This window comes from Pteropus vampyrus, unplaced genomic scaffold (genome assembly GCF_000151845.1).
Source record: "Pteropus vampyrus isolate Shadow unplaced genomic scaffold, Pvam_2.0 Scaffold46, whole genome shotgun sequence".
NCBI lineage: Eukaryota > Metazoa > Chordata > Mammalia > Chiroptera > Pteropodidae > Pteropus > Pteropus vampyrus.
Window position 1 is genome coordinate 1,960,845 of NW_011888827.1, and position 11,869 is coordinate 1,972,713.

At 56.3% G+C, this 11,869-nt stretch overlaps 1 protein-coding gene across 3 annotated transcripts in view; it reads right to left on the bottom strand.

The window, feature by feature from the left end:
- GRK5 (G protein-coupled receptor kinase 5) overlaps positions 1-11,869 on the bottom strand; it is a 197,861-nt gene that overhangs the window by 21,168 nt on the left and 164,824 nt on the right. For all 3 annotated transcript variants that reach the window (XM_023530096.1, XM_023530095.1, XM_011359232.2), the window contains one exon: positions 475-575. In XM_023530096.1, the coding sequence (XP_023385864.1) occupies positions 475-575 (101 nt within the window). The remainder of the gene's footprint in view (positions 1-474; positions 576-11,869) is intronic.

Below are 11,869 nucleotides of genomic sequence, written 5' to 3' on the forward strand. Positions count from 1 at the left end.
CACGGCTGGCACCACACCCACTGAATTCTCATGTTCCGTGGTCTGCAGAGATGATGGGGCGTGGCTGAGAAGGCAGCCTACGGCTCCCCCAACAACAGTGCCACCTGGCCTTGGCTGGTGGCAGCAGTGGGGGCCGATTGACCTGGGAAGGATTTCCGAACCACCCAGCCGGGCCGGGTGTTTGCACATTCCTCTGTCTCAACAGCCCAAAGAGCCTCTTGCTTTCAACACCCAGAAGCAGATGTTTTCTTTGGACTTGGCCCCTGGTATGTTTTTCGCTGCTTAAGAAGTATGCGAATGGCTGGGGGGCTTGGCCGGGGCCCCCGGCCACTGAAGATCTGCCCGCCGTGGCCAGCGCGCCAGGTGGAGGCTGCAGGCAGCCCCTCTCCGGGCGGCTGTGTGGCTGCCCAGAGGAGGCGGAGGGGCCTGATGCCGCCGGCCCAGGGAGGGAGGCCGGGGGGCTGGGGCACTTACTGTGCACAGGCAGAGAAGAGTTCTTTGCACGGCCTCTGAAGGAGCTTCTCCTCCGCCTGCGAGACCAGGTCCTGGCCAACTTCGGCGATGAAAACTGGGGACTGGAGGAGGAAAAGAGAGGACTTGGTCAGTGGCGGGGGGGGGGGGGGGGGGGGGGGGGGGCAGGGCCACTGGGGACCACCCACAGCTGCTGGGCACACACTGGTCCCTAGAGTGTGGTGGGCACGTCTGCCCCTACTGCCGACGCCTGGCCCTGGGCCACGCACAGTGTTCCGTGGTGCAGGGACGTGGCCGGGCTGGAAGGCAGTGAACAAGCCCAAATCAGGTTTCCAGCTCTGCCACTTTCAGCTGGTGTGACCTCACGGAGGTCACATGGCTCCTTTGAGCATCACTGTCCTTGTCTGCAGAATATCAGTGATGATGTCCCCACGTCTTGGGCCTGTGGTCAGAACTGAATGAGGCATGCGAGTGCTCATGGTGTGAGGAACTGTGCGACACAGCCCAGTCATCAGTGAGCCCCCTCTGAGCTTGCCGATGTCCCTGGCCAATGTCCACGGCCGATGCCCCCCGGCCACTCTGGGGGCGCTGTCTCCTTAGAGGGCAGACGTGAGGTGAATACCTGTCCAGCCTCAAAGTCATGTGCAAAAGGGTCTGGAATGGGCAAAAGGACACGTGAACAGGACGACCCGACAGCCAGGGGAGGGGAGCTCAGTAGCCATATGGGTTGGCGTTGGCAGACCCGGGTTCGAATCCCAGATCTGCTACCTGTCACTGTGGGACCTTGGTCTTGACTGCTCAGCCTTAGTTTTCCGGAAATGATCAGAAATAAGAGTTTCTCCCAGAAGGACTCAATGAAACCTTTAGGTCAAGCCTCTGGCCCAGATCCTGGCACGAAGTAAAAAACGTGCAATAAACGTCACCACTGTCGTTTCGTTCTCCATCTCAGTTAAGCTGCCTGGACTAAGTAGCTCAAGTTTGAAAACAGCTCCGAGAGTTTCTGCGTCCTACCTGGGGGCAGCAGCCAGGTCTGGGAAGGCAGCTTCCCCCACACCCTCCCCCCTCACCGGTCACCCTCCACCAACTGTTCAGTCACCAACTGGGTCATGAGGTGGGTTTTTAACAAATCACAGGGGTACATGAGAAAATTGCCAGGAAAGGGCTCAGAAGGATGGGGCTTAGACGCATCTTTCCCAAAGATGCTGAAATCCGAAAGGCTTGCTTTCTCTTCCCAGCTATTGAAATGTGCCTGTGGGGCTGATTAGTCTTCTAAGCCTATTGGTGTCTGGGGAGGGCCGTGTGATCCCAAGGCAGGGCAGCCTGGCCCGGCCCTGGTGAGTAAAACCAGCGGCTCATTTTGTATTCTCCGCTATTCTGAACGCCTGCCTGCCTGCCTCCTCCCTCCTCCCTCCTCTCCTAGGCTCCACTCTCTGCAGGTCTCCCCCAGCTCTGAGGCCTCCCTGCTGAGCAGGGCCTGAGGGGCTCCCTGCCCCTGGCTAGGGGAGGCCTCAGGTGTGGGAGAGCCACCATGATGGTGGATGCCACCTGCTCACTGCGTCCAGACAAAGCTGATTCCACCGCACACCTCAGGGCGCATCTCCCAGAGGTCTGCTGTCGCCGATCCTGGGCTGTGGGGGCTCCCTCACGCCTCCGGTCCCACTCTGCCCCGGACTGGCCCCCCCTCCCCACACGAACAGCTTGGTGAATGACTGCAGAGGAGCAACCAGAGCAGTGTGGGCCTCGGGAGCTCCTGCCGCTCCTCAGGAAGGGCGCTAGACCACCTCGGAGTCCCGAGCCCTGCCCTTGGCCACTTTGGGCCTCCATCTCCTCCTCTGCAGCTGCTCCAGAGACGCCCTGTGGGTCCTTCAAGACTTGGGAATTGACGGTTGGGAGTTTTTTGCTTCTGAGACTTGGGGAACTTTCTTGGGAATTCTGGCAGCTGAGTCTCTGGGATCAATAACTCCAGGCTACTTCAGAGCAAATATTAGAACAAACCCGAGGCCACGGCAAATCTACTTCAGGAAGATTGGCGACTGATGCGAAGCTGGTTTGAAGGGCCCAGTGGCACAGAATCGGTGCCCACTTTTGATGAGTGAGATAAAATACTGTGTCGGGCGAGGACGCAGCTTGAACCTGGGTGCGTCAGCAAAGACCAAACAGAGTAGATGGGCGGATGGGCCACGGGGAGAAGCAGAACCATCTGTTTCTTGGACCTCGAGTTGCCTGCCACTTTGCCATCGGGTCACCCAGGGAGGACACCCTTACCCACAGTGGGCCCAGCCTTGTGCCGGGCACAGTGAGCTGGTGGGGGTCGGGGTGAGAGGTGGTTAAGAGGTGCAGCCAGTGTGGTCTTTGACCTCAAAGCACTTTTTCTCCAGCAAGACATAAAGGAGGTAAGGTCACACCGTAGCAGAAAATCGCTTTCGCTTTGCTTGGCCACACGTAGTAATGTATAAAATGAGCTAGTTGGAACTCTCTGGCTCCCCAAAAGCTTCTTTTCTCCTCTTCCGAATGAAATTTATCTATAGACCCAATATTTAAAACAAGTAGAAATAATAGTGGGTAACAATGGCTTACCTAACGGAGGCCCGCCCTGGCCAGGCACTGTGAGAAATGTCTCACACCCATTATTTCACTTACACTTCCTGTCACTCCATGAGGCAGACAGTTATACTCATTTCACAGTGATGAAACCAAGGCTCAGAAAGGTTAAGTCATTCGCCTGAGGTCGCCCAGCCACTAAGTGGCAGAGAGGGGATTTGAACCGAGGTCGGGTGGGTCGAGAATGAGTCTGACTGGAGGCGGTGGGGTGTCTGGGCCACCTGTCCTCCCCTCACTCTCTCCCCACCTCCCAGGAGGCCTGTGTGAGACACTCTAGCAGAGGCAGGAGGAACTTACATGGAGAATGACGTGGCTCAGAGATGGAGAGGTCATTACAGGAGGGGGCCACCTGGGAAGGGTTCTGTGGAGGGCGGGGTCAGAGGCAAAGCAGATCTGGCTGCGGACCTCCCACCTGTTGTGAGCCCTCCCATCTGCAGAAGAGAACAGCCATCTGGGCTCCCTTTTCGGCCACGGCCCCCTCTTCCCGAGCAGATAGGAGGGGCTGTCCAGGATCTGGGGGTGACCCAGTTGTGCACATGAAGTCACACCACCCCATTCTTTGGGATTGGCTGGCAGGAGGGCTCCGGGGACACTGCCCACCAGTGAAAGCTCTAACAGGAATTAACGAGCAGGTAATCATGAGTTTGGTTTCATGACCACAGGTTTAAACTCAGTCTCTGGCTCAACATGAAGAGATTAAGCAATTCCAACCAAACACCCTTTCAAGCGACTCCAGGGAGGGGCACCTTTGCCAATAGGAAGGGAATAAGAAGCTGCTGGACAGTTTAAGTTGGAAAGGAAACCCAGCCCTGTGAGGAGGGTGAGGTGGGCACTGCTCCAGGGGGCACTACCGTGGGGCATTCGCTATCTGCATCGATGGCATCGGAGGGTGTCCAGTCCTTCCCCTCCAGGTCAGGGCAGTCCATTCCCAAGGGGGCCATTAGGAAGGCTTGCCCTGGCTCGCCTGTGAAGTCTGATGCATCATGTAAGAAAAAGGGCCTCCAGACTTCAGAAGACTCTGGGGTCCCAGCAACCACAATTCACCCCCTGTGGCTTGAAGGCCTAATTCCATGTTGTTCCAGATCTCTTTCCAGGAAGCTAATCTTTTCTGGTCCCCGGGGGCCTGGGAGGCGGGCTGGGGAAGGAGGGGGCTGCATCCGGCTATCCGGCGGGCCCGGTGGGCTCTGGACAGCAATGCCAGGAGAGCTATGGCGAGACGGACCCTGAAACAGATGAAGGGGGCGCAGTGGGCTTGGCGCCTTCACCCCTCTCTAAGGCCCTCTTCCCGCTTCCGTCCCCAACCCCCTGTTAAGTTCTTAGTGCCCTCGAGCTGCCCATGACCCTAAACCTCATCCTCTGCTCCCTCGGAACAGAATATTCAGGCACGGGATGGATGACGGGTAATGAGTGGAAGCCCGGGAGGCCTCGGGAGTTCTGAGGAGGACACAGTCGGGCAGGGGCCGTGGTCTGGCTGGACAGAACGGCTGAGGCCTCGTCCGGAAGCTGCGTTTGCACAGCAGCGGACTTGGAGGAGCCCCAGTGTGGGTCGCAGCACTTCTGGTGCTGCAGTCGCTCAAGGCTTCCCCACTCCCAGATCATAACAGCAGCTTCACAAGGGCCTTCTGTGCTTAACCTGAAGCAGGACAATCCAGAGCATTTCAGGGGCCGAGCAGGCCGAAGAGGGAAGGATGACATTGGAAGAGACACGGCCTGGCCTGGGCCCAGAGCTGCCCCACGGTGCTTTACTTAGCGCTCGATCCGGGAAGCATGTGCTGGTCACCCAGAACACCCGAGGCTCTGCCTCCCTCGTCCTTCAACACCCACTCTCCGTGACTTCGCAGCGAGAGGGCCTGAAGTCCCAGGCAGGCGGACAGCCCAACCCCAATGAGCTCTGCCTGTACCACACAGGATATCCAGCCTCCGCCAGCCTGCAGTCAGGCCACAAGGTGGTGCTGTTGAGACCCTGGCGCCCGTAGACACCCCCAGGTAGGCCAGCCCCGCCCAGACCTCCAAGGGCAGGGAGGCCAGGTGGCACACAGGAAATAATGATCAAGTGATTCATCTCAGACCTGAGGACTGTGGCCTTCGCGATAACAGTCAAGGGGTAAAAATGAGAGATCAGCGTGGGAGGGAGCGCTGGAGAGGGAAGACAAAAGGTAGCCCTAGATGAGGAAGTCAGATGTACGCAGGTGGAGGGGACTGCGCGGGCAGAGGCCTGGAGGCTGGACTAAGCAGGGAGCAGAGGGGGTGCTGCTCAGAGGGAGGAGGGCTCATCCGGACCATCCTAACCAAGCAGGGCTGGCTGACACGTGCGGTCTCTTGTGAGGCTGGTTCTTACTGCCGAATCATCAGCCCCAGGCACGGCCTCTCAAGGGCCCTGCCATTGCCTGCCCCACAGCCCTGCACTGTGATGACTGGCAGAAGGGAGGGACATCATTTCCTGCCTCAGTGAGAAACTCCACATGTCTGAGGACCTGGTTCCTGAAGCATCTCCTGGCTTCAGAGTCTCTTGTTTCAAGATGTCAAAGAGGAAATGGGGAGACACCCAAGAATGGAGGCACACAGTTCAGCTGTGGACGGCCCTTCGGAGCCACCCCCAGTCCTCCTCAGGAGCCGCCGAGAACCCTGAAGTCAGCGCCCCTGAAGTCACCCTCAGAGCCTTCTGGAAACACATCCCTTCTACTTGTTCAGAGATTCAGGACCCAAGATGGAGCAGGAGGAGGAGGAGACACAGGGGCTCTCCTGGGAAGACCTTCAAGCCCAGCTTATTCAATCCCTTTGTGGCACAGATGGGAAAGGACCAAGGAGGGGAGGGACCCCTCCAAGGTCACACTGCTGGCCCATGGCGGAGCCAGGATCAATACAGAGAGGGGGTCCAGGGTAGGCTCAGTGAATCTGAGCTGCATGGGCTCTAAACCAGGTCTAGGGCCAGTTCTCGGGGAAGGACATAGCTCTGGCCTCACTGGCCCCACTCAGAACCAGCTTCTCCCCACTTCACAGATGGGAACATGGAACATGCACGCACAGCAATCTTAGCCCCTGCACCTCTCCCACCCACCCCCTCCTCTCTCCCCCCACTTCACGCCTGGACTACTCAGTAGGCTCCTCACAGGTCTCAGCCACCACCTGCTCTTGCAAGCGTCACCCCTAGAGCCTTCTAGAAACACACTCCCTGGAAAGACACGATGGCCCCCAAGGGAGTTTTCCCCACCATGCAGCACAGACGGGCTCCATGGCCCATGGACCAAGTCCAGTGCCATCTTGGGCCTGGCAAACGCCCTTCCCACCGACGCTCTCACCCGACGCTCGTTGTTTCTTGGACAAGCTCCAGCCTCCAGCTGCTGGGTTCGCTCATTCCCTGCCCCATCGCGGCACGTCCGAATCCTGTCCAGTCTCCAGGATCCCCTTCCAGTACCTCATCCAAGATGATTCTCTGAGCAGGCAGGACCTTGCACCTGACCTCAACTCTCGGTGATGACTGCCAGCATATCATCATAACCGCTGGCATCTCCTGAGCATCTATTGCTATATGTTAAGTCCTAGGAGCTTGACATAGGTTATCTTTTTTAATCCTCGCAAGGTAGGTTTTATCATTATTATCTCCTCTTTACAGGTGCAGAAATAGGCTGAGACAAGTTAAAGAACTTGCCCGAGGTCACACAGCATGGGAGTGAAGACAGGATTCAAACGGGCGATCTAGGCAGTCTTATTCCTAAGCATCATCCTATGGGTGCCATAGTCCTTCTAGGACCATGTGAGGCGGATGTGACTTTGGCCTTGAAGAGCAAGCCTTTCTCGGAGGCCCATGGGGGCTGGGTAATGAAGTGCAGTGGACTATGCATGTTTTGGCAAATGCTGTTTGCATCGTGCTGTCAACGTACCCCCCACCCCACCAACACACACAGGCTAATGGCCAACATATGCTTTACTTCACCATAGGAAAACATCCCACCGAGGAGCTCAGCTCTCATTAGCAATGGTTCCACCAGTGAACCAAAGGTCAGTCCAGGAGACTCTGCTCTATCTCCAGACGCGAGCACTTAGGACTTAATGATGTGTATATTTTCATATGTGGGCAGCTGACATTTCCCATGTAAACTATTTGCAATTTCCCAATGTGGACAGACTTGGCTTGCAGAAGAAGCTAAGCAGAAGACAGGCAAGGCACGCTGGAAGACAGGGGTTCCAGGGGGTCCCCTTCCTTCCGAACAAGGGGCTGCCTAGGGGTGTGTCGCCCAGACCAGGCTGGCAGCAGCTATTTCTTGGGGGGCCACTCTCAAGTTCTCCAGGACGGAAACAGGGGAGGGGCATTTCCACAGATGCCCCCTGACCCTTCATGACGGGGTCCGTGTCAGAGCTGCCAGGGCCCGGCCGTGGGTGGGGGTAGGGGTGGGAATCAGGCTCCGGTTGTGGGCACCTGGACGAGGGGCCAGCCTGACACTGGCCCCTGACCCTCAATGAGCTTTCCCACATTTACACTTCTGTTGCTCCCAGAGCAAAGGCCAAAGGTGGGGCTTGTTGTTCCAAGGTCACAGATGTGGAGACTGAGCCTCAGGGAGCTCTCTGTCCATCCTCTCATCAGAATCGAACGCGGTGCTCAGAGGGCAGCTAGTACTCCACACGTGTTCGTAGACAGAACAGAAGATGGGGACCTGGCATTCAAATCCAGGCCAGTCTGGCTCCAAACCTGTAACCTCCCCACTTTGGTTTGTTGACATGAACTGACGATGTTTCTGGCACACAGTAGGTGCTCAGTACATTTGTGGAGTAAACGTGTGTGTACACATTCACATTCATAGCAGCAGAGAGGGAGGCAGAAGGCAAGGGGGTCGATCTGTTGGTCTGAAGCACTTTCGTGAGGTCATCTGATCTACCCGCTGCCTTTGGGCAACTGCGTCAACCAGGGTTCTTTGGGATTTTTTTTAGTTTCTGTCTCAGGCAGAAACCATGGGTTGGAGGCTTGGCTGGGGGAGAACCTGGAGTTTACCTGGGAAGAACCATCCTGGTGCCAGGGGTTCCTCAGCCCAGGTACAGCCGTGTCTCTCCCACGATTTCATTTAATCATATCTCCCACCCTTCCAATAAGTTCCTCCTTTGTTTGAGCAACTGGGTTAAGTATCTGCTACTTGCTGCCAAGAATCTAGACTAATTCACCATCTGTAAAATCAGGAGCTGGGCCAGGTGCCCAGGGGATACCCTCAAATGCTGCCCAAGCCGCCGGGGGCTCCCTCTCTTCTCGCTTTCCTCTCCCCACCCTCAAGTCGGCCGGTGCTGAGTTCCATGAACTAACAGTCCGGCTCGCCCGACTCCAGTGATGGGAACTGGGTGAGGGAAGCTGGAGAGGGGCAAAGGGGGTCTCGTTCCAGCCCTAAGCCCTGGCTCGAAATGAACCCCGCTTGCACAGTCACAGCCAGAAGACAAAGGAGAGTTTACTGAACGGCAGCCTTGGACAGCGTTTCCTCACTTAAGGGTTGATTTAAGGTCTGGCTGACAGGAAGAAAAAGCGCCATTCTTCCACCTTTTTAATCAAAACCTTCAGTGCCATGTGGAAAAGCCGCTGCCATGTGCCCGTGTCCGTCTGGAGCAGTTCCTCTCTCTGTACATGGCCCAGAAGCAGACACGAGCCCCAAACAAGAACAGAACCAAAGGAAAGGGCAGGGTTTTGTTTTCTGGGTCACTGGGGGACAATAAATCCGCCCTGCCAAACGCCCATGAGCAAACGCTGTGGGGCCGTCCACCTGGGGGCCGGTGTCTGTACCCAGTGGCTCTCGGCGGAAGCAGCCCAACTCCCCCCACCTGAGTGTCTGCGTGGTCTGAGCACCGGGCCAGACGCAGCCGCACTGGGCAGGGACACAGAGCTAGGCCAGAGGTCCTTGGGGTATGGGCCAGAAAAATGACAAGTCTCCCCCCATAGGAACTCTCCGTGCCCCTTCAAGTTCTCAGGGAAGGTGATGCTCGCTGCCTCCCGTCGGGGTGGGCATGGTCTCCACTAAAGGCAATTTACCCTGAAGCGGAGGAAGCTTGAGCTTTAGGGCCCTTCACCTGCAGACCTGGGAGCCATGGAGTGTTCTAGCAGGAGGGGAAGCCACGTTTCTCCAGGGAAGCATTACTACACCACAACCACAGATGAAAAGGACCCGAATCTCAATGGCTCGTCATCTGTTGTGATTTCTTCTCTCATTCTCAGGAAATACTCACTTATGTACCTAATAAGTGACACACACCCCCAGTTATTTAAGCTTCAGCCCCCACAAAATCTGGATCTTCCCTTGTCTCCGAAAACATTCAGTCTCAAAGGCGCCTTCTGCAGAGGGACACCCAGGAATCCACCTCCTGCCTGACTGTCCCACGCCTTAGGAAGATGGAGCCTGATCTGTACCTTTATTTCTCTGTGATGAACAGCTAAAGAGCAGAGTATGAGGAGCTCACAGGGCCCTCTGGGGCTTCTCGTGTTGGAGGAGAAGGTGAGGACAGCTGACACCATTACAGGCAGCCCCGGGGCCCCTGTAATGCCCACAGTTCCTTCACACATGCGACCACCTGACAATCTCCTGAACTCTTTGAGCAACGATCTCGTGCACCAACTTCGGGGTGGCCCTGGGTTTGGCTGCTTAGTCTGCCAGGCTGGAAAGACGCCATAAAGGACGGGTGCTGTCTTTGCAAGCGGAGTTAGAGGTGGTGCTACTGCTGTGACCAGTCAGAAAGCAAGGAGATCGTTGCTTGTCCAGTTGGGGTCTGAGCTGCTTCGGTCCACCAGCCACACAGATTCCCTGAGTGTCCAGTCTGTGCCCAGGTCACGAGCTGCATCCCAAGGACCTCGTAGACCAGCTTATTTGGCCAATGGCAGGAGTTCAGGCTGATGGGGACCAAGGGTGACTGAATGTGGTACAGCCTCTGGGCCCCCAGGAGGGAGAGCTCAGGGGGGCAACCGCACCAGACGCTGTGGATTCATGGCTGAGGTAAAGCTTGTTCAAGGCCCAAAGGATGAAGGGGGTTTGGCTACACGAGGATAACCCTTCCTGCCTTCATCTCCTGGCATTTGTACACAGGGAAGTATTCTGAGAAGACCAGGGCTCTGAAAGAATCAGGTTTTTTGTAAGGCAAAATTGACACTTCTCTGGACAAATTTAAGATGACAGGATTGCCTGCGAGGACCCCAAACAGACAGCGGGCTCATAAAGATCATAAAGGCCAGGAAGTGCTCTAAGTGAGGGGGTTCCAGCCTTTTCCGATGGCGCCCCTACTGACCCGGTCACCCCAGGTCATCAGATGTCATGTTCCCTGGGTCAGCAAAGCGGAGAAAAACGGCCAGCCCTTGAGAAATGGCCACAAGCCTTCAAGAGGGAAAAAGCAGACTGGGGCTTAGAGGATCTTGACCCATATTTCCTTTGCTGTTCAAGTGGTTTCGCAGAAATCAGGATGAAGGATTATGAGAAGTCAGGAAGCGAGAGGACGTTTTTCAAACACTGGCAGAATTTAGCCAGGGGCCCTGAGAGCTGGGCGACTTTAATGAGAAAGAAAGGAAAACACACCAGCAACCCTGACCCAGACCTCGACTCTTTACGTCAAAAGCGAGAAATGAAAATTAACAAAACGAAATATGCCTGGAGGTGGACTGAGGGGCCAGCCGGGCTCTGTCAATTCGATAATCCCCAGCCATGACCCACGGACCCAAAGTGCGTGATGAGAAATGACGCGTTGTTTACACAGGCTGTGAGCTGACTCTTGGGGGCCTAGAGAAGTGGGTTTTGTACTTTTTTTTTTTTTTCTGGCAAGCAGCTTGCATCCAGAGAACTCTGCTTAGGGTCGGCGCAGCCACGTGCAGGTCATTCTTGAGTGAGCCTGGGTCCGAAGGGCTGAGCTGCAGGATGCTCATGATGGGGAGTGTCCCTCATTCCTTGTGCATGAGAGGCCAGGGCGCTGCGAGCCAGCTTTCCGGCTTCCAGAACACCCTCCCACTCCACGCCTTCCAAACCGGCTTCACTGTGAAACTTGTGTTGGAAATATCTTGGCCATGGGAGATTTTTCTCCAGTGAGGATTTCATTCCATGGGGCTTGGGAGTGAAGGAGGGGCAGGAACCTCCTCATATCCAGGGAATTCAACGGATGCCCCCCCAGTGATGTCATTTCTCTGCCCAAGGCCCACTATCAGGCCACACAGTGAGTCAGCCCAGCACAGACACCACAGAGACCAGCGTCACTGCCCACCCAGGGAAGAGCTCGAGGGGAGGAGGTTGTCCTCAGGAAGCCTATGGCTGATTTCTCTGTCTCCAGCCACTCAGGGCAGGAAATACCATATACACATGAGGGAACAGGGGTCGGAGGCAGAGCTGGCTCCCCAGCATCAAAGGAACATCCAATTTCCTGACTTGGAAGGTCACGAGAAAGGAAAGGGGACCCGGGTGGGCATGCTTGGTCCTGCTGTGAGGAGCCCCGGCTAGCGCACCAGTCTCCAGGACGGCGGGAGGAGCCAGGAAGAAATCAGGCTTCAGGCAAAGGGAATTTGTTTTCCAGGAAAGGTTGGGGGAGAAAAAAAGTACATCTATGTGAAGGACAATTACGCGGTCGTGAAAAACGCTGTGTGGGGAGATTGTGACATGAGACAATGCTAAGGACACAGTGCAAAGTGGAAGTCGATGCCCAGGTTCAGGGCCAGCAGCTGGACGTGCAGAGACGGACCAGCATGTCCATCCTTCATTCGGCCCCCCTGCCCTCCCGGACCTCCTCGTCCACGCAGCACCTGGGAGCCTGATTCGGCGGGTGTGTTTGGGGCGGAGGGGGTGGATTTCATCTTTGG